This window comes from Trichomycterus rosablanca, chromosome 9, assembly GCF_030014385.1.
Source record: "Trichomycterus rosablanca isolate fTriRos1 chromosome 9, fTriRos1.hap1, whole genome shotgun sequence".
Lineage (NCBI taxonomy): Eukaryota > Metazoa > Chordata > Actinopteri > Siluriformes > Trichomycteridae > Trichomycterus > Trichomycterus rosablanca.
This window is the reverse complement of record NC_085996.1, coordinates 8,892,628-8,915,859: the sequence shown is the minus strand read 5'-3', so window position 1 is coordinate 8,915,859 and position 23,232 is coordinate 8,892,628. Positions and strand designations below refer to the sequence as shown.

The following is a 23,232-nucleotide window of genomic DNA, read 5'->3' as shown; positions in this document are numbered from 1 at the left end:
TTAGGGTTAAGAACAGGGCTCTGTTTATGCCAATTCCTTCAGTCATGTCTTTATGGACTTTGCTATGTCCACAAAGACCCACAGGGTCACTGTTCAGGCCACTTGAGCTTCTTTAAACAAGAATTTCTTCTTTCTAGCCCTTGCTTTGTTCAATGAGACACAGTCATGCTGGAACAGCAAGGGGTCTTCCCTAAACTGTTGCTGCAAAGTTGGAAGTACATAATTTCCTTATATATAACTGTATTCGTAGTTTATAACTGCTGTGGCCGAAAACCCATGAATTCAAAAATTAAAAGGGGTGTCCCAATACTTTTGTCTATATATACTATATATATGGTTGGCTGTTATCAGGCAGCACTAAAGAAACCAATCAATCTGCTTCTGTGTGCAATGAACCAGTGATTGTTGAATGAATGATGCTACAATACATCCAGATCGTTGAACTTAAATGTAGAGAATTGTGAGCATAAGAGCTTTATGCTTTGATCCTCTGAACAAGGTGAGGTCACGGCCACACCCTGCTTTACCCAAATGATGCCCCTGAACAGGAGCAAGAAAATGAAAACGAGTGTTAGAGTGAGAAACTGAATGCCTGAGTGACTAAAAAGCAGCGAGAGAAAATAAGGTGGATAATTAAACTGAAAGCAAGTCCACCTCTCCACTAAAACAGCCTGTCGAAATTACAATGTTTGCCTGAAATGAAACAAATCTGCCCTTTTCTCCCTCACACACACACACACACACACACATACACACACACACTCGTCTCTGAACGAGGGAGCAGTAATTGCTGTGCTTTGAGTGCTGGCACTGTGTCATTGGCAGTAATGCTGTTATTAACCATTAGAGCCTATTAGAGCCGTGATCGCTGAGCAGGGGGCCTAAGCCTTGGAGACGAGGGCCAGACTAATCGGCTGACTGAAACAAGCCGAAACAAACAGACGCAGCAGCAGGAAACAGCAGGATCTCAAAATCCATCACATACAATGTGAGAAGAAACTATTAGCACATTACCTGGTAGAGCGTTAAGCAAGCAGGTGTTTTATTTTACACTAAACAAAGAATTAAAGCAATAGTTTAGTAAAATAAATTAAATGTTCACAATCTCCTATTAGAGTAAAAAAAAATTAAATTAAAATTATTTGACCATGAACTCAGTCATTGACTTTTTAAAGACTTTACCACACAAACAAATTAATGGCTGATTTATTGCTTATAATTGTGTGTATTCGCGGTAAATACAGCAGTTATCAGCAACACCAACTACTTACAAGCAGCTGATTAGGGGTCTTAATGAAGTAAGGCTGGGCACTTGGGTGGCACAGTGGTCTAACTGTGTTTAAACTAGGGCTGGGCGATTTTCACGATTAATTTGGTTAATTCGAATGAATGTTTTCACCCCATGTTAGAAATGTGACAATCGCGATTGTTTACATACTTTATATTTTAATTAAAATACCAACATGTCACGAGGCAGAAACTGAGCAGAGGCTCGCGGAATATGAATCAAGTAAAGTTTAATATAAAAAGGGCAAAAACAGTGTACAAAATCAGCGAAAACTAAAACAGTAAACGGAAGACAACAAGTGTCATACACGGTAACGGTTAGATTAAGTAATATGGAGCGCAAACACGATCAGCAAAACGAGACACACGAACAGAAGAGTTTAATTAAGATTCACTGAATCGAACACGGCTGAAATGAATCAAAACTCCGGAGCCGATGAGCGTGATCAGGATTGGCTGACCGTGGACATGTGATAGTCACGTGACAGTCCGTGGGAGCATGGGAATTGTAGTCTATATTGTTAGAAGCAAATCTTAAGACCCCCATCCACCCCCCAGTCACAAGAGGACAAAATCAAAGCTGAGCTGAGTGATTACTTGATGAAATCGCCCAGCCCTAGTTTAAACTCATGAATTCGAATCTCAGCGGATGCAACAACCTGCCCGGGGGTCCACACAAACATAATTGGCCACGTCTGAGGGCGGAAAGGTCAGTCGAGATCCCTTCCCATGATCTACAAAACTGGTCCAGCGCCTGTGCGAGTGTGGGGTCACAGGGAGCTTAGCATGGCTCTGTGTGGGACACCAACACTTACAGGTGATAAGAAGTGGCCACAGATTATACAGGTCAGAGGGGGAATGTTGTGATCTGGCTCTTACTGATCAGATCAGGGGTTTGTCAGGGCAGGTTATAGTCTCAGCCCTTCTCTGCCAGCGCTAGGGGGCGCTCCTAGCGGATGTTTAATGATATTGTTCCTTACATAATTACAAAGGGGGCAATTACTTTTTCACAGCACTGTATATTTATATTTAAGCATTATAAAAATGTGTCTGATAATCAATTGTGGGACTAGGATGAAGGTTTAAGACAATTACATTTACTTATATGTATGCACATTTACCTCTGTGATCCAGTAGTATATTGTTGGGATTGAGGTCCCTGCAGATGATGCCCTCCTGATGAAGCGCTTCAAGAGCAAGTACAATGTCCACTGCCCAGCTTCTTACCAGGGCCTCGGGCAGGCGTGTGTTCAGCGCCACCTCTGCCAGCTCGTCCAGCTCTCTGAATATCTCTGAAACAGTCTTCCCTTCCTTCTTAGTTAACTCTGCAGTCTCTGACCCTGTAGAGGGTTGTGGATTTGGGTTAGACTCCTTCCTGCATGAGATGAAGTCCAGGGGAGGGGAAAGTTTCTGAGATACGGTTTGATTGTCAATGGAGAAAATGTAGCCTTTCTGTTCAGATTCATTCGTTTGGCTACACAAGACAGACAAGATCGAGTTATCTTCCTCAACTGACAAGTTCAAGCCTGCCTCCTCTCCGAGCTGAAGAACGTCTGGTTTGCCAAACTGTGGCGAGGGCTTGGCTTCTACGGCAAATGCCACACCAGCAGCAGTAAGCTCCTCTTCCAAGTCTTCCCCTACAGCCCCAGAGGCTCCTCCGACCCCTGGAAGGTTGACCAAAAGATCAGGAGGTTGCCCCTCATCAGCACAGCAAGTGTTAGCGTCCTCTGCCAAGGCCTCTTTAAAAGAAATCACAGGCACCGATTCATTAGAACCCTGATCGCTATCAAACCGCCACAGGTCACTCAGGTGACCCTTGACTTCCACAACCTCGCCAATCTCTAAAGGATCCTCAGTAACCTCGGTCACTTCTGATCCCAGATCTGAGGTGGAGAACAGCACTCGGGAGATGTCACAGCTGTCCTTGCTGTCGATCCGAAAAAGTGACATTGGTGAGCGTTTTGATTGGTCCAGAGAGTCAAGAGTTGGTGGATCAGTAAGTTCTTCCTCTTCAGTAAAGAACCTCAGTTCATGCGCAGCCACTGGAGAACACAAACTATCGCTGCTTATTAACGAGCCTCGGTAGGACCTTGCCATTGCTTCCGCTCCAGAACTTTCACCTCCAAGGTCGCAAGAATCTTCCTCTGCCTCTTTGACATCCTCTTCCTCACCCAGAACCTCAGGCTCTACTTTTTCCTGCTCATATTCATGGCACAGAGTCAAATAGCTGGTTGTGCACTGTTCTTCCTCTGAGTTACCGACTGAGCCAGGCAGGAGAGCCTCTTGGCTGGTTTTCCTCAGCACAGGAGGACCTGACTGGGGCTCCTCTGACTCTTGGTCTTCCTGAAGCTCAATGCTGGGCCTCGAACCGCTGCTTTCTGAGCTGTTTAGGGGCTCAGAACTGTGCACTACTGCCGTGTGGGACTTCTGGATGAAGGAAATGTCAAAGCTCTCATTCGGACTTCCCTCATGAAGGTACTTGGTAATGTGTGACCATAATTTGCCTCCTAGAAAAAGAGAACAGAGACACTTAGACATGTTTTTAAGACATTTTGCATAAACGAACATGTCTGTGTTCGGAATAAGAACTAGCTCTAGAGGGGAGATTTAGGGGAGATTTACACCTCTTGGTAGATATGTTCCTCACAACATTCAGATGGTCTTGTGACTAAGTTTTGGGAAACATACTATGAACTTGAATCCTTGACCATGTCTTCTTCCTCATAGATAGATTTATCCACTTTGCTGCTTGTACACTTTTTACAGCTGATAAAACTGGTTCACAGTCCCAGTCGTGGTGACCCCATATTCTTGTTTTTCCTGCTCTAGCACACACGATTCAGCCTCATTAGGTAATTATTGACGCCTCCGTAAACTGAGTCAGCTGTGACCAGGCCGGAAACAAAGCCGCGTGGACGGTAAATTCATGGATCACAGCTCGAGATAAAGAAAACAAGAAACACACATGTATTCCAACCTAGATATTGACGGCATGGCATTATCAAACAGCTCAGTGCTCTCACGGTGGTTCCAGGACTGGCACAGAACCACTTTTGGGCCTTTGAGCGAGTCCCTCAACCCCTCAAAAGCAGAGGTTACAATAATTAGTTTAAATTAGGCAGCAGGCGGGGGAACAGTACCGATGCCAACACTCTTTTAATGTCTTTATGTCTGTTTTTCAAAGGTTTACAGACACTTGAAAGAAATATCAAGACTCAATGGTAGTCATGGGATTTCAGTAACATCCAAAATCTGCAAATGTTGTTTCTCTGTGAGTGAATGATAGAAATACATACGTACTTATTAAAAAAAAAAAAAAAAAAAACATCTTTACAATCTCTCACAGGTTTTTGTGGGTTTTCTAAAATCTGGAGGGTCAAAAATATATAGACAGCAAATAAGAGGGGTAAAACATCTGCAAGACTTGACCACAGGTTTCTCTGGCTCACTCTTACAATGCATTGAAAACACTAGGGGACTGACGAGTGTCATAGAAGTGCAAGTTAAGCAAGGAACTAACCCAGCTATCTTCTAATAAAAGACGAATTGTATAGTCGCCAGCAACCAGGTACTGTTTTTTTACCATCAAGTATTAGCAATGCAACCTTTTCAGAAACCTCCTTTATCCAAGTGTCTCTTTATTTAGTCACTGCAATTGTATAACCACTTGCTAGTAAATAAGATTATTGATTTAGTGGTAAAAAAAAGTTATTTGAAGTGTTTAAAGTTTTATTTAGCCTCCTAATTCCTTTAGCTTCTGAATTCTTCTGCAAGCTTTACGTAAGCCTAGCTGTCCACAGTCAAGCAAGCTTTACATTTTATAGGGCCTAGTCTTACCACATGCTTCTGGTATTTTTATGTCAAGTCAAGTTTCCAGCACAGCAGCTTTTAACACAATAGCAATGTAAAGCTCACTTGACTGTACACAGTCTCACACTGGAGCGTGTTCCAGGAGCTTCTAACTTTTGGTGGTTTGGGATAATACCTGACTATACGGACAATTATGCTCTTAACATAAGGGCCCAGTTCCATGAACTTTTTAATGTGTGTGGTTATACTATTCATTATGATACATGTATTTGGGCACAGAGAAATCACAGGCTACAGTCAATCATAAACACTGATGAGGAATTACAAGGTCTCTAAAATTCCAAGACCATCCTAAAATATTTTCCAGGGTTTCCCATATTTAGGAGTCGCCACAGTGGACCAGTCATTCTGGTCTGCATTTCTGAATTGACGTTTTTTACGACGAATGCCCTTCCTGACGCAACCCTCATTTTTATCAGGGCTTGGGACCAGCACTGAGTGCACTGACAAGTGCACTTCTTAATGGGTAGGCTGTTTGGCTGGACACACCTCCAATCCCTCAGAGCCAATCATGTCTGTGAAGACGCCCATCTGATCAGCCAACAGCACCGATGAGATTCGAACCCCTGTATATTGGACTACTGGGCTAGTGTAATTTACCGTCCGCCATAGGAGCACCCCCTAAATCCCCTGAAATACAGTGTATCACAAAAGTGAGTACACCCCTCACATTTCTGCAAATATTTCATTATATATTTTCATGGGACAACACTATAGACATGAAACTTGGATATAACTTAGAGTAGTCAGTGTACAACTTGTATAGCAGTGTAGATTTACTGTCTTCTGAAAATAACTCAACACACAGCCATTAATGTCTAAATAGCTGGCAACATAAGTGAGTACACCCCACAGTGAACATGTCCAAATTGTGCCCAAAGTGTCAATATTTTGTGTGACCACCATTATTATCCAGCACTGCCTTAACCCTCCTGGGCATGGAATTCACCAGAGCTGCACAGGTTGCTACTGGAATCCTCTTCCACTCCTCCATGATGACATCACGGAGCTGGTGGATGTTAGACACCTTGAACTCCTCCACCTTCCACTTGAGGATGCGCCACAGGTGCTCAATTGGGTTTAGTCCATCACCTTTACCTTCAGCTTCCTCAGCAAGGCAGTTGTCATCTTGGAGGTTGTGTTTGGGGTGAGGCCATGAGGCCCAGTTTTCGAAGGGAGGGGATCATGCTCTGTTTCAGAATGTCACAGTACATGTTGGAATTCATGTTTCCCTCAATGAACTGCAGCTCCCCAGTGCCAGCAACACTCATGCAGCCCAAGACCATGATGCTACCACCACCATGCTTGACTGTAGGCAAGATACAGTTGTCTTGGTACTTCTCACCAGGGCGCCGCCACACATGCTGGACACCATCTGAGCCAAACAAGTTTATCTTGGTCTCGTCAGACCACAGGGCATTCCAGTAATCCATGTTCTTGGACTGCTTGTCTTCAGCAAACTGTTTGCTGGCTTTCTTGTGCGTCAGCTTCCTTCTGGGATGACGACCATGCAGACCGAGTTGATGCAGTGTGCGGCGTATGGTCTGAGCACTGACAGGCTGACCTCCCACATCTTCAACCTCTGCAGCAATGCTGGCAGCACTCATGTGTCTATTTTTTAAAGCCAACCTCTGGATATGACGCCGAACACGTGGACTCAACTTCTTTGGTCGACCCTGGCGAAGCCTGTTCCGAGTGGAACCTGTCCTGGAAAACCGCTGTATGACCTTGGCCACCATGCTGTAGCTCAGTTTCAGGGTGTTAGCAATCTTCTTATAGACCAGGCCATCTTTGTGGAGAGCAACAATTCTATTTCTCACATCCTCAGAGAGTTCTTTGCCATGAGGTGCCATGTTGAATATCCAGTGGCCAGTATGAGAGAATTGTACCCAAAACACCAAATTTAACAGCCCTGCTCCCCATTTACACCTGGGACCTTGACACATGACACCAGGGAGGGACAACGACACATTTGGGCACAATTTGGACATGTTCACTGTGGGGTGTACTCACTTATGTTGCAGCTATTTAGACATTAATGGCTGTGTGTTGAGTTATTTTCAGAAGACAGTAAATCTACACTGCTATACAAGCTGTACACTGACTACTCTAAGTTATATCCAAGTTTCATGTCTATAGTGTTGTCCCATGAAAAGATATAATGAAATATTTGCAGAAATGTGAGGGGTGTACTCACTTTTGTGATACACTGTACATGTTTCTTACAAGAGTATGTAAACTTTTGACCTCGACTGCATTTTTTCCATCACACATGGATAGTAGAATTTTGGACGATGAGAAATTTAAACAGCACTAGCGTGATGAAAAGGTCAGTAGAAAGTGAAGAGCCAGAATTTTAAATGCTCTCTTTTCTAACAGATTGAAAGCCTGAGTGCACACACACACACACACACACACACACACTCTTGCACAGCTGTGTTGTGAGTGATTGGAGGGTAACATCTGCTGCGTTAACACAATGAATTGGCTCTTCACCGCTAAGATAATGACACCGTCGCAGCCAAATGATTCCAGTCCACGAACAAAGCAAACAAACAAACAAAAATCATCCAATCGGGCTTCGACAATGTCACTCGGGTCAGCCCAAACTTCCTCTCTGATATCTGGGTTTGTGTAGAGATTATTTTCTGCATGAAGAACTGTGGACTTTAGTCCAACCTCGGTGCATCAGCATTAGCTTTACTGTCGGGTTAGAAGCCAGGACAGGAGTTTGAGAAGTGTGTAGTGTGTCATTTACCACAGATTCTCCAAGTGCTCATTACTGCTGGTGTTGTTCCATAGTCTTGATGGTAAGGCAGAACGTTTCGATTGCAATTCTGCAAGTCGCTCGTTCGTGCGGCAAGTGAAATAAAATGCAGCTTTAGGCTACTTGAGAGGTTTGAGGCAACTTATTAACACGGGCGCAACATTTTGTCCAAATGACTGCTCGGAGATTAAGTGGTTTATTCATTCCAATATAAACACGCTCCTGAACACAGATGTGTGCACGGACACACACACGCCCGCATACACTCACACACACACACACACACACACACACATTCTCAACCGGCTGAGAATAAGGAGACGCAGGTGTTAGCTTAGTTAATGATCCGGAGCAGCACCTGCTACCATAGATAATGACCTGTGACACGAGCTTAACAAGGACAGAGAGAGACGACTGTGTGTGTGTGTGTGTGTGTGAATAGGGGTGTGGATCATGAAGGAGGAGAAAGGACTTGCCATGACGAGCCAGTCAAAGTGCCATTCAGAGAAAAAGACTCAAGCCAATTGTAAGACTCACAAGTGCAACCGACTGAAAATGGCTAAACAGCCGAGTGCAAATAAAAGCTGATCAAAGAGGGACGAGGACGAGACACAATCAGATAATAAGGAGCAAAGAGCCTCGACACAATGCACAAACTGAGAGCCTGATGTGCTTCTTCAGGCGCAAGACTGCTAAAAAACCCTTCGAGCCTGAAAGTGCAGTTCACACAACATTTACATACGATGATGCTAACTGCACCTCACATCCACATACACATGCAAATACGGGAGGGTCGTGCAAAAAGTGGCCAGTACAAAAAAGGGTGGAAACATTGTATGTGTAGCTCATTAGATTCACGAAGGAGCCGCCTTTTAAATAGCCCTAATTTAAAGTCCAGCGTGCATATCATAGTAGAAACATTATTCAGTCACACCTTTAACACTTATACAACAATCAGGGTAAATATTAGTACATATTAATTTTTCTTCCAAAAACACTAATTTAAGGTTCTCTGAGAGTGACTAGATGTTTATAGAGTTCATTTGGGACTCGTAGTCAGACCCCGACCTCTCAGCTGCTTAGTTTAGAGCTGTTTTGGTTATTTGCAAGTACATGTAAATGAGTGTGAGAGAGAAGATTGTGTACCCTCAGCATAGTGCAGCAACAGAAAGACGGAGTCCTCCGAAATGATGGATTTCCTAAGTCGCACCATGTTGGGGACGGCGTCCGGGACGATTGTCTTCTTCACCCGTCCACACTCACTACTCTTCCTCAATCCCTGTGTGAGAAAATCAACAGACGTTTACAACACAATTCACTAACTGATTCAGAATCAATTCACACCCATGTAAATCAGCAGGTCATTAAGAATTTCGCTTTTTTTAATGATACCCGGGTCAGAATTTGTGTCTCTTTAAACAAAAACATTTTACAGTTCACCTGAGTAAATTGTTCTTTTTTTCAAGTACGCCATGTTGCTGCAATTGAAGTTAGATACTTTGATCCAGTCTGCTGCTATAAACATTAAAGCGATTGCTATGACACCAGGGAAAAATCCACTCTCACAGCATGTCAACACAAGACAGATACACTAGAAGGCAAAAAGTATGTGGACACCTCTGCTTATTACTAAGTTCAGGTGTTTTAGCTACACCCATTGCTAAAAGGTTCCAAGTTTTGTACAAAGGAACTCCAGTGGCCTAAGGAGCCCTGACCTCAATTCCGTTTCTCACCTTACATTAAATTTCAGTGAATTAATTGCAAGCCAGAACTTTTCATCCAACACCAATGACTTCACAAATGCTCTTTTGTTTAAAGACTGATGTAGTCGCAATTCCATTTTAATGCCAATGGTTTTGTATTGGGACATCCGACAAGCTCATGGTCAGGTGTCTACATATACTACTACTGGTGCACCAGCTGGGCCATATTCAGTCAGTATTCAGTTTGTATTAAATCCATATTCAGTCCATATTCAATCTGTATTCAGTCTATATTTAGTCCTAATTATATACAAATTATTTCAAATACCACATCAAATGCAATTACATTCAACCCTAGTGAGAAATCATTCAATTACAAAGTACAAAAAATGCTAAATTTAAAGATTTAAAATGTTCTGTTTACAAGGAGGCTCACTGCAAAAAAGATATAATGAAAAACAATGCACGCACACATACACACACACACACACACACACACACACACACACACACCCATCAGACCCTTCTCATCTGTCTGAGTTAGTCTCCTGTCAGAGGCCAGAGCTCTGTGTGTGTATGCAGGGGCAATAGCATCATCTGTGCCCGCACCATCAGCTGGCATCTGGAGCCTGTCCAGTGTGAAGGAGCCCACAAATAATGGTATCACACACTCACACACACACACACACACACACACACACACACACACAGACAGACAGACACACAGAAGTGTGTGTCCTATGCTCTCAGAGTCACTAATGCACCAGAGAATCTTCAGCTTTGGCTAAAACACACTGATGTTCACAGTAGCGTGTCATTATCACTGCAGCACCTGAATCAAAAGCACTCTATGTTATCAGTAAAAACACTGACCCGGGATCAGTCAGGCCAGATCATGAGATTATACACTCCGAGATAAACTGTTTAACTGGAGATGGGTGTACACCTGATTACTCACCTTGAGAACAAACATCTCCTGTGTTCTCTTATCCATCACCAGCAGCACCTGCAGAGAAAACACAAACCCCACAGCATCAGCAACAATACCAGGAGTCCAGGAGTTTTTACACTTGTGTTTGTTTGGATCATGAGCTCAGTACATTATAATAATAATATAACAATAACGGTTAATAACAGTTTCCTAGTCTGGTTGCAGTGCTGGGTACAGATTTCTGATCTGGGTACAGACCCGATTACGAGTACAGACCTATGTATTTGCACCATGTGTGAAAATGCGCATAGCTTCACATAAAAAATAATTATGGTTACATTACATAAATCCCAAAAACACACATAACATGACTGCTATTATTACTACTAATAATTATAATAGCAACATTACCTCTTTACCATTACAACCTCATTACTAACAATATAACTTGTACCACCATCAATTTGATCAATCAATACTACTACCACATTTACTGCTACTATTACTAACACATTTACTACTACTAGGACAGTGGTAGTCTAGTGGGTAGAGCTTTGGGCTATCAACTGAAAGGTTGAGGGTTTGAATCCCAAATCCTAAATTCAACAAATCCCACTAAAAGTATTAACAAAAACAATTAAAGTTTCTAAATGACTGGCAACAAATCTTCATTAGTTAAATATCTCAATTTGTAGGTGTCATCATCATCTCTGCTTTTGTGTGTGTGTGCATGCCCAAACTTGAGAAAGCAGAACAGGTGCAGTTTAAATGGATATGAATTGAGCATCACTTCAAACACACACACACACACACACTCACACACACACGTTTGGCATGTAAGAGAGTAAACTCATGGGTGTAACCCTCACCCTTTAACCTTGGCTCACCTTGTCTATGACTCCTAACACTCTGTAGTTGTGCAATTCATCAACTGGAGTCTGCTGCCCCCACGAGCCTTTACAACACTGAGCTGCCAGCGTCTATGGACAGAGAACGGTGAACAGATTAAAGATTAAAGATCAAAGGTTTTGTGTCAGGCTCTGTTCTCTAATTTCTTTGATCTTGATTGTTGTGTTGAAGATTTAAAGCAGCAGTTTAATCAAAACACAAGATAAAAGCTCAAGTGCACGAAAGCCCCAGAGAACTAGAGCTCTGGAGGGTACAGCAGACTAATGTATTAGCCCACCACCACGGGGTGACCATGTATGAGGGACAGAACTTGAACTGGAAGTCCTCTATGCCACTGTGTGGTCGAGATACTGGCATGTGCGGTTAGGAATACAGAGAATATAGTGTGGTTCCCCGTACATGTTATAGCTATCTGGAAAAATCCACCACTGGCCAGTGGAAAGATGTGGCAGATGTTTGCTTGTGGTTGTGTCAGAAATTGCCCTCTTGACCAACATGGGTGTTGTGCATGCAGAAGAAGAAAAAAAAACCTCATGCAAAAGTTTATAGATTTACAGACAGTATACCATGAGATTTTTAGACATCCTATTTAAAAACCATGTGCACTTATATGGACTTGCTGCTATAACACCATCCCCATCTTCTACAATTACCCACTGAGGTGAAGGAATCTGGACTGACCCGGTTCTGAGTGGAGTTCTGACCCATGTTCTCTTTCAGATGTATGTTAGCAATGAGCTCAGCACGCATCAGATATTCAGACGTCTTCTTTTTCACGGCCTCTCTCCTGCTTGGACTCACCTCACCTGAAACACATGCAAACACACACACACACACACCTGAATAAATGACTGAGGCTGTGAGTATAACAAGCACCACACATCCTCTAAAGGGAACAAAAATGGCCTACTCGGCAGTGGATGGAGTATCAGCTAGTTCGGGCAGTAGATGTCTGCTGATCACACCGTGTTTTATGACTATGTAGGAATCCACTGCTGGCTGGTAAAAAGAAGAGTTTGAAGGCTTTACACTGCCGTAAAGCTGGTGTTGGGTTCCCATACAGAAAGACCCTGTCCGACCATCCCATCCTCAAACACGGCCGATTGTGCTCTGGAACTCGTGTGGTTAAACGCTCTGCAGTGGTGTGCTAGTGTGTTAGACTGCTGTGCCACCCAGCACCCCGGGGGGTTTGATTGTGGAATCTGTAAATTTGCTTAGAGTCAATGTTCACTGTAGAAAGTGCTGTATAAATAAGTTTTTCTTGATCTGAAAAGGTATTTTTTGAGTAATTTTTTGAGTATCTTTTTTATGCATTTTACTCCCTTTTTCTCCTTATTTAGCATAGCCGTTGGGGACCCCAACAGCGTCCAAGAAGGGTGAATATTCGCCTGACACACACTCCCTCCGACGTATGCGCAGTCCACCAATCCCTTCTTATTCTCCCATACTTCGATAGATTTGTGCGTGAGGTCAGCTTCACGAACGGATAGTCACGCCCCGATCTCTGCGCTCCTCCACTTTCTGTACAGGCGCCCTGGGCAACCACAGTCTTACACAGCATTGATAACCCAACCCCTTAGTCCGGTCTTTTCCCACCCATCAGACTAGAGGCCAATTTTGTCTGCTGCAGCCATTAGCCAATTGTGCCTGCTATAGGGTGCCCAGCCGACCGGTAGAAGAGCCGAGATTCGAACCCGGGAGCTCAGAATAGCTCAGGACATACAGTGGATTATCCTGCAAAATTCCCAAATTGTTGCAACAATAAAAGAAACATTAAACAAAAGCTCAATCCTAATTTTCCCCCCCATCATGCATGATTACTCCAGAGTCTAATGTAGGAATGGAGCATGTTGATCTTAGTATTGGGCGCAGCTGCTCTGCCAAGGAAATGTAATCTATTGAACTCTTGATAAACCATTATTGCTGATCTTGCTTCCAAAATCAGTTTGAACCTCAGTAGTGAGTGAGTGTTGCAATTAAAAACAGACGATTTCCACCTCGTAACACAAACCATGTACAGTTGACCCCCTCATCTGGACCGCACTCTTTGGAAAAAGTTGCACCCTATGGCAGTGCGACAGTGAATGTCACTACGCTCTTCAGTGTGACGGTCTACTGCCAGCACATGAGAGCAGCACGTTCAAAACAAAGAAGGAATGATGCCAGGAGAAAGCCATAACCCTCTCTTTCTCTTCCCTCATCCACCCCTCCTTCCTCCATCTCCTCTCTCCTCAATTATCTCTTTCTGGTACACACTAAGCTAAAGAGCCCTGGCAGGTACTAAAAGCAGCTCAGTGCCGTTTCATTGTGGATGCCACCAGGAGTCGTCACTCACCCGTAAACAAACACAAACACATTAACGAGTAAACAAGCGCTAACAAACCAGCCAAGGTATTCAGATTGAGGTGCCGGTTTAAGAACAATAAAACACGTGTGAGAGCCATGCCAGAGAAGCAATCAAGCAGAATTTAATGGGGGGTATAGCGCCGCCCTAATGGCCTATAGATACACAATCTCAACTCTGGCACCACAACACACTTTCATTAGGTTTTAAAGTGCTACATATCAATAGTCCAACTAACTAGTACATTTATAAAACAAATGACTAAATTACTTTTGCTGTCGATGTTGGTGACTTTTCTGTGCCCATATAAATAGGGCTTGCTTGACTGTGCCCAACTGAAGGTACATAAAACTGTATCTGGTGTCTTTTTACCAAGGAAAAGCAACAAAATCAGAACTGTCATCCAATGACGAGAGGAGGTTTGTCTGGATGGTCAAATCCAGACCAACCTGCTATGTATTGGACGCTAACGAAAGACAGGTAACACTGTCCATGGTCAAGCAAGCTTTACATCACCATGGACTCAGAGGCTACTAAACAAAACAGGCACCTTAAAGCTTGACTGAAGCTTGTTGGACCAAGAAAAAGCAATGGTTTCTTTTAGCTCACTGCTATGTAAAGCTTGATTGACTGTGAACAGTGACAGTTGTGTTTTATCAAGTGTAGTTTTTTTGCTTCTCCTGCTCCTCATTTTTTCAGCTGCTCTCATATTTAACTGGGTGTAGAACCAGCACTAATAAGTGCACCTCCGATGAGCTAGGCTGTTCAACCATCCCCATACCCTCAGATCTGTTTGCCATTCATAGTCAATCATGTCTGTGTGATGCTTCATCAGCCAGCAGCATCGCTGAGATTGAAACCCTTGATCTCAGCAGTAGTAGGCCAGTAGTGCCAACTTCCCCTGCTACTCTAAAAATAATAAAGATTCCAGGCATGTGATTAGCCAAGTGCATGTCTGTACCTTGGACTCCCTGCAGTAGTAAATCCACTCCACTGCGGTAGTAAGAGAAGGCAGCAGCGTAGTCCTGCTCCACCTCTTTCTTCACGGCCAGACCAATTTGCTCACTAGCTTTTCCCAGGTAGTCTTTCTTGTAGAGGTTAGAGGAGAAGGGCGCCACGCTTCTAGCTCGGCTTGGATCTAGCTCTGTCCTGTTGGGAGACACGGAGCACCCGCTGCTTTCTGCCCGCTGGTTTGGAGAACTACAGCCTGAGGCCATTCCATCATCCAAATCGAGCAGGGAGTCTCCGTCCAGCAGAGAGATCAGATCACCTTCACTGGGCAGACCTAAAACATGCCCAACATGCTAAGCATTATATGTTTTCAAAAGTTAACTGGATTGGTGCAAAAATACAGTATGATGTATTGTACATATGAATACACTCTGGCTGGGGTGGCACTCAATCGACACGCACTCTCATTTACGGATCAACTGTACCAAGTAAATCGTCTTACAGATGGCCAGAGGCAGAGTTTGAACCCAGGTTCCCAGGACTCAAGCTGCTGTTTCCTAAACTATTTACAGTTGCAGCCTCCATTCTTCAAATAAGTCCTTTGTTCAGAGAGTGGCGCAGCAGGAAAAAAAACTAGCGCACTAACATTGAGATCAAGGGTTCGAATCTCATTGGTGCTACTAGCTGGTCAGACATCTACACAGACAGAAATGGCTATGTCTAAGGAAGGGGAGGGGGCAAACAGCCTAGCCATTGAGAGGTGTACTTGTCAGTGTGCTTGTGAAATGGGAGCAGCCAAAAAGAAATTAAATAATATTAAAAAACAGTCACACTCAGTTATCAGAGGGGGTGTCCACATATTTCTGGCCATGTACATTATTCAGATTTTTAATACCTCAAGATAACCATCATTTGAGACGTTTTTGCACTCTCAAGCTTTCTGCAGCCTGTGTGCCCTGATTAATATGTTGTATTACTAATGAACATCAGTGTTTGGATCTCATTGAATTACTCACCTCCATATTCAGACTGGCTGGTCAGGGTCAAATCATCGACACCACCGATGCTTTTATGAACTGTAAAGAAAGAGAAAGTAAAAGAATGTGTGGGAGTGAGAATTCAGCAAAACAAGAGGTGCTGCTCAGAATGGCACATGGTGCGAGGGCGCCCTCAGCTGGACGCTCTCACTCTCAAAGGACTGGCAACTTAACCACAGGATACTATGTTAAACCCACACAGACTGACTGATTCTCTCCGTCCCACTCACCTTCAGAGCTGCTGTCTGATTGACTGTCGGCTAAGAAGTCGGAGAAAGGTTCGGCTGGACCGATGAGCTCGGACCCGTCCTGTACCTCGCCGTCCTAAACAAACAGACAGGTTTTATTAAACACCGGTATTGTGTCAGACTGGACATGTAGCAGACCAGAGAAGGACAGTGCAATACAGTAATACAGGAAGTTAGTTGAGTGTGTGTGTGTGTGTGTGTGTGTGTGTGTGTGTGTGTGTGTGAGAGAGAGAGAGAGAGAGAGACCATGCAAGTGTACCTATTTTTACTCTAAGGGTATTTTTAAGAAGTTCATGAGTGGAATGTATGAGTTCTGTGTAATCAGTCTGATGGCAAAACATGTGTGGTAATTGCCACCATCTAACTACCTCTATTGTTGCAGATTTGTCACTCTGAATGATTTCAGATCAATACATGTTATACAAAGGGAACCTGAGAAAAATATACACTATATGGTAAAAAGTATGTGGACACCTGTGCATGAGCTTGTCGGACATCCTATTTCAAAACACTGTCCATTAACTTAGAGTTGACCCACCCATTTTGCAACTATAAAAGCCTCTACTTTTCTGGAAAGGCTTTCCATGAAATATGAAATATTGGAACATGTCTGTGGGAATTTGTGCCCCTTCAGTCAAAAGAGCATTGACGTTGGGCAAGAAGGTCTGATGCACAATCCACATTCCAAGTAATGTCAGGCCCTGGCCAGGCCAGTGAAGATCCTCCACAACAAACTTATCACATTGATTTTAGAAATGGGTGTGGCTGAAACTGACCTAAAAGTAATCACCTGTACTAAATAATTAAGAGTCTACACACTTTAAGCTACAAAAAATAAATAGCTCCTTAATTTATAACCTGCTGTACCACCTTTAGCAGACACAAATGCAGCTGAACACTTTTCAGCCTTAGTATTTTGTATCACTATCCTGCTGTAAATCCAGTTATGCCTTAGCTTGAGTGTATGAACATGTGACCTGAAATGATCAAGAATTCCACCCGCCTCTGTGGTCAAAAAACACATTTTTGACTAAACTGCACCTGATTTTTTTTTACTCTTGGATAGCAGTGATCTTCTCTTATAGCTACACTAAACCTATTGTTAGCCCAATTGTTCTGGCTAAAACACATGAGTTTAATATTCAGAAGGGGAGTCACGATGCTTTTGCCCTAATAGTGTATCATATATTAATCTCATGTCTGCGTAGTCACTCTCAGCTGAGGCTTGCGTGTGTATGTGTGTGTGTGTGTGTGTGTGTATGTGTGTGTGTGTGTGTGTGTGTGTGTGTGTGTGTGTGTGTGTGTGTGCGTGTGTGTGCGCTCACCTTAAAGAAGTCCTGTATGTACTGACTGGCGTAAAGAGCTGGAATATTAGCACTAAACTGTAGCAGATCTTCAGAACACTGCCTCCTCTCCTCAACCACAGACTTATCAAACCTGCCTGAACACACACACACACACACACACACACACACACACACACACACACACACACACAACACACACACACACACAAACACAAACACAGATGATTAATATTAAATGTTTCTGTAAGTCATATTTTTCGAACAGACACAGAATGAATAAAGTCAAATCTTTACTCTGCCTTAAAAAAGTATTCAACCCCAGACCTTTTACTTCAATTATCTAGAATCTTTATTCACTTAACTACTACTTTTGCTTTTTTAACTGAAAAATTTACTGAACAAAAAAAAATCGACAAAACATACACATGTATTTGCAGCTTACCGAAAACTTTGGCTTTGGCAAAAGGAGGGAAGAGCTCCGACTGTCTGCAGAGGTTTTTGTGGATCTGCCAGAGATCACTGTGCAGCTTCTTAAAGTCACTATACCTCTTCCAAACTGTAATCTACAACAAAATAATGATAAAAGAGAAACAGCACAGAGTTTAAAAGGGCTTTTCTTAAAAGTCTCCTTTCATCAGTCCCAAACTGATTCCCTTCATCATTGTAAAGAACCTCCCCTATTCGTTTGACCAATCAAACACTTTAATTCCTCCAAATCCAGCAAGACTGAACTCAATCCCAACTCAAGACAGAGTAAAGGTCCAAACCCAAAAGCAGCCAGAAAGCCTCAAGTCCCACATCCTCTGTCCGAGGAGACCAGGCTTACACTGTAATTAGGATCATGCCTGCCACATTAGGGCTGATATGTGTGTGAGTCTGGTTGTGTTGTGGTATTACCCCAAACTTTCCAAGTAGGTCAGTTTAAAAACAACAACAATAATCGGTAAGTTTTTGGTTGGACATTGGACTCGGTCATATGGTTGTAAAACTGTGGAGAGGAAAAGGGATTTTTTACACTTACAGCTTTTGTCTTGTGTGAATGAACATAATACATAAAGGCACTGCAATAACATTTATAACATCGATAAGAACACCACAATATTAAACAGTTAAAAATGCAATATATTCCACATAGGATTAATCTTAAGAACCATCCTTATTATGGCATTTTTATTGTCCCAAAAACTACATTTATAAGATGGAGGGTTAAAAAAGCCTGTGAATAATTACTTCTGCTCGTATCATGTAATTATTATATGCAGACACTTAGGTGCACCACGTCCTGCATGCGGCCAGTTATCATCTTTGAAACTTCCAGTGAGGTATTTTGAAAATAAAATTGAAGTTCACCCGCTATTAAGCAGTTTAAACACGACATTCCTAGTTTGAACACTGGGTGTCGCTATAATCCAGTGTAAAACGCTCCCATCCCCTTTTTCTTTACACCTACAGTAATGTTTCTGAACTTTTTTCACTGAATTTCAAGGCAAGTGTGTATGCTTAATTTGTCAGGAAACAGTTGCTGTAATGACAAAGTGTAATAATGTTCCTATTAGGATTATTTACTAAGCAAAATAGTTTACACAAGACTGTCAAAGATAGACCATTAACGTTAGTCTCTCAAATAAAAAGTATGTGTTGTTCATAGTCATTAATAGGGATGTAACGATACACTCTACCCACGATGCGATACGATTCACGATACTGGGTTCACGATACGATTTTCCCCGATTTTTTTAAACAAAATGAAATTGAAGACAAATTATGACAAAGTTTCTTTTTATTATTTCTCCTAAAAGAAATAAAATAAAATCTTTTATTTATCTAATTTCTGAGGTAGGTACAAACTATGCAAAACAATGCTGCACATTTCCCTTTTTGTGTAAATAAAAAAAAAACAGAAATTTAAAAACAAATCCCACATTATATAAATAAATAAATAATGCAAATAAAGAAAGTATCCTCACATAAATAAAGTTGTCTGGAATATTCCCGTACAACTCTGTGTAGGGATGTCAACCAGGTGAGGTGAATAGCGCCAGCGCCCTCTGCTGTTTAAAGTAAATATCGATTCATTTTACATTAATTACCTTAATACCTTGTCATTAAGTAAGCTTAGTTTTTTTATTTGTTTTATTACTACGAGTCTGTGGCCTGTCATTGCATGTTTTTTCTATATCTGGAACAAGAAAAGTTTGGACACCCCTGATCCATTTTTCATTAGTAATGTAAGTCTAAAGTGTAAAATATTGTCCAATTTTACATGACGTTTCTTGTTAATAAGACTGAATGATAATGATAGTATTGTTCTCTGCAAATTTCTTAACATTACTTAACCTGACTTGCAACATTTACTAAATCACTACTAATCCCTTTTTACTCCTGTATTACTTCACCTGCAGAGTCTGTACATCAGTACTTACAGCAATCAAATATTAAAAGTGATCTCACCTCCTGTACGTCTTCTGGGTTCTTTCTCGAGATAATCTGGAAAAATTAGAGCAGATTACATTAGTTATTAAAGGCTCTTTCCATTAAAAAAATCTCTCTCTGAGTTAATAATCCTGTGGCTTAAACCTAGTTTAAGATTAAACTGATGAACTGAGACTGATGAAAGACTTGCAGGGATTCCCATACGTGTCTCTCTCAAGTCAGGACTCAGTGGTCAGTGTGCATATGCATATGTGCCTCTCGAACCCGGAAGAGGTTTGAGGACCTAAACAATGATGACTTTATACATACTGAGAGAGGGCTGAGACAGCTCAGAACCGCCCCCCTTAACCCCCCCCCCTCCCCCCCCCCATTCACTGAATTAACCTCTGTTCTGTACACACAGATGGACGCTAGGAGTAAGAAAAACGCAGCCACAAATATCATTTAACATAACTTATTTTTAGTGTTAGTATCCTGGGTATAAATATAAAATTAATCATAATAATAATATAACTAATTTTAACCTGTCTGCAGGGATTTTACTTAGCTACAAGAGCAGTGACTGATGCTGGATGATAAGGCTTTGCTCAGTCACTGTTCTAATTCCTCACAGAGGTTTTGGATGAGTTGAGGTCATAAAATGTGTGCCTCTGTGGCTTCTTAGAGCACAGGGTCAGTCATTGTACAGTGCTGCTGGAGAAGAGAGGGTTAAGGGCCTTGCTCAAGGGCCCAACAGTGGCTGCATGGCAGAGCTGGAATTCGAACTCTCATGCTGTCAGTTGATAGCCCAAAGCTCTACCCACAGGCTACCACTGTCCCTAATACAGAGACGCGTGGCCATGTCATTCATTTATTCATTCATTCATGTTCATGTTTTACCAGGGCTTTATCCTGGTCAGGGTCCAACCAAACTTTGTGTCCATCTGATGACCAACAATCAAACCAGTGTAGGTTTAGCAGATGCATAATTATGCAAAGTGAAATTGACTGTCAATTGACTGCCTCAAGGACATAGCAGGTGGCAACTTAAAAGTGGTTGGGTTTAAACCTGCAACCTTCTTATCAACAGTCCAATATTTTAAATGCTGTGTTAGCTGACACTGCCATAGAGCAGAAGCTTCTTTCTTACATGGCAACCTCTATGACCATATTAATGTAACGCTCATCTGACAGTGGACAGTAATAGTAGATTGTAATTTATGGTGGACCTTTTTTGCATTACATCTGACCATCATGTTCAATGGCCTTTAAATCACGTGACTTGGATTTCCTAACAACCATTGCAAAGAGACGGTTGGGGACAGAAAAGTCACCAGATGTGGACAATCATAATTACTACTGGACAATTTAGCCAACGTTACAGAACTTTCTATAAACACAAGCAAATTTGTTAATTCAGTTAATTAGATGATTCAGCCTAAACCTGAAATACGTTTACAGAAGTACTAATGGAAGTGCTGTAAAAAGTAGGCCAGTGTGTCTCAGAAGCTACTGAAATCCAACATGTACATATTTTAAATGTCACCAAATTCATCATTAAGAAAGATGTAAAGTCTAGAAGTATTGTTTTATGATAATTAAAATACTAATAATTTTAAACTAGCTCCTGTAGGTTTCGTTTTGCTTTCCTATCCGTATTCCGTCAAATACCGCATTCTGTGCAAAAAATTGGCCAATAGCGTGAACGAATCTGTTGAGGTATCAGCCAATTAACGGAACCAACTGACCAATCATCACAAAGGAGGCGGGATTTTCCAGAAAACGGGTGCAGAAACACAAAGGTAGTAAACAAGCAGAATCGTTTGCTTTTATGACCTGTTTGCAAAATAGCAATGCCAATAATGAATAAAATACAGCTTGCGATCTCAATGACACTACCAAAACACGACAACACGACTCTCCAATGTCACCACGAGCTTGTTTCATAGAGCGAGTGTGATTTAATGCAGGTAAAGGTGCAATGAGACTCACCCTGGCAGTGACTTTATACACTGTGTAGCCCTTCTTGTGCTTTTTGGGATCAGTGACGGTGTAAAATCGAGCCAGTTCTCCTCGTTCCCGCTGTGATATCATTCTGATTCAGGCATTATCAGCAGCCTGAGTGTAACCAACCACCCCCTGTCATCTGCTGCACAAAGAAACCTAGAAAAATCCACTGGGAATCAGTAACTGTGACGTTTTTCAAAATAAAAGTCTCACTGGTGTCTCTGTCTTTGCGTTCAAGCTACAAGTCCCTAAAAGACAAGAAACTAAATTTTCTATTACTATTTTTTCCAAGCTTACTGTGGGTTTTCGAAAAACACCTGGGTCAAAATATACAAAAGGGTCTTGGGTAGGTGTTGGAGTTGTTGGTAGACTCCAGGTTGGAGTCTCAGTGATGCCACCAGCCTGTTTGAGCACTTTATCAAAACTCTTCAATCCAGTGTGTTCCTCTGTGGTATGGCTCTCTGTAGGATCTGCCAGTGGCAAATGAAAAGAATAGACCGATGGCTTACATGTTATGAAGTGTGTGTGCTAGTTTAGGGCCTCCTCGGTCAGCATGGGTGTTGTGCATGAGGTCGAGATTAACTTGTTAGACATTATGAAAGCCTAAAGCTGGTGACCTCTTATTTCTATATTTTGGGATAGTGCTATATACAGTCACAGAACCTGATATATAGATGACAAACAAGAGTTCAGGCAACATGTGAGAAGTACCAGTGTGCAAGACAAGGATACAGTATGCCAAAGAGTAAAATGGAGAAGTGGCATTACTGCATACTGGTGAGTACTGGATCACGAGTACTGCCTACAGCATATGTAAGCCTTTTGTCTTGACTGTGTGTAACGTTAGCACACAGCCCAAAATAATGTTGAAAAGTCATTGCTTTGCAGTATTTTTACAGTGCAATACCCTGCCCAGTGTTTTTCTAATAAGCATACAAAAAACATTTTGTTGGCTTTGTAGCTAACTGTAGGACAGTTGTAGCCTAGTGGTTAAGGTACTGGACTAGTAAACAAAAGGTTGCTGGTTCAAGCCCCACCACTGCCAGGTTGCCACTGTTGGGCCCTTGAGCAAGGCCCTTAACCCTGAATTGCTTAGACAATATACTGTCACAGTACATAAGTCTCTTTGGATAAAGGTGTCTGCTAAATGCCGTAAATGTAAATGCTTTGTTGCACGACAATTTTGAGACAAAAATGACGCTTTTCACTAATTGAAAGCATTTTAAAGCTGCCCTGTTACAGGCAAAATGGTGAGGGAAAACTGTTTATTTAGAATTTGGAAATAATTCTTGTTTATGACACTCAAAGCTTCAAGCCTTGCTTCCTGTCTCTGTCTGGCAGGAGCTTGGTATGTTTTCCTTATACCTTTCTCTAGGTGACACCGGACCAGCCGCATCTCTGACCAGGATTAGACACATTACTAACACACACCGATACACCACTAATACACACAGACACG

The 23,232-nt window shown here is 42.2% G+C and overlaps 1 protein-coding gene across 1 annotated transcript in view; it reads right to left on the bottom strand.

Moving 5' to 3' along the window:
- Positions 1-21,860, bottom strand: part of rps6kc1 (ribosomal protein S6 kinase polypeptide 1) — a 31,195-nt gene extending 9,335 nt beyond the window's left edge. Inside the window, exons 1-12 of the mRNA XM_063001119.1 lie at positions 21,759-21,860; positions 19,806-19,841; positions 17,797-17,917; positions 17,373-17,488; positions 16,030-16,123; positions 15,779-15,838; positions 14,773-15,096; positions 12,149-12,273; positions 11,446-11,538; positions 10,586-10,633; positions 9,071-9,203; positions 2,409-3,794 (exon numbers count right to left, since the gene is read on the bottom strand). Coding sequence (XP_062857189.1) covers positions 2,409-3,794; positions 9,071-9,203; positions 10,586-10,633; positions 11,446-11,538; positions 12,149-12,273; positions 14,773-15,096; positions 15,779-15,838; positions 16,030-16,123; positions 17,373-17,488; positions 17,797-17,917; positions 19,806-19,841; positions 21,759-21,860 — 2,638 coding nt within the window. The remainder of the gene's footprint in view (positions 1-2,408; positions 3,795-9,070; positions 9,204-10,585; positions 10,634-11,445; positions 11,539-12,148; positions 12,274-14,772; positions 15,097-15,778; positions 15,839-16,029; positions 16,124-17,372; positions 17,489-17,796; positions 17,918-19,805; positions 19,842-21,758) is intronic.
- Between the last annotated feature and the right edge of the window lie 1,372 nt (positions 21,861-23,232).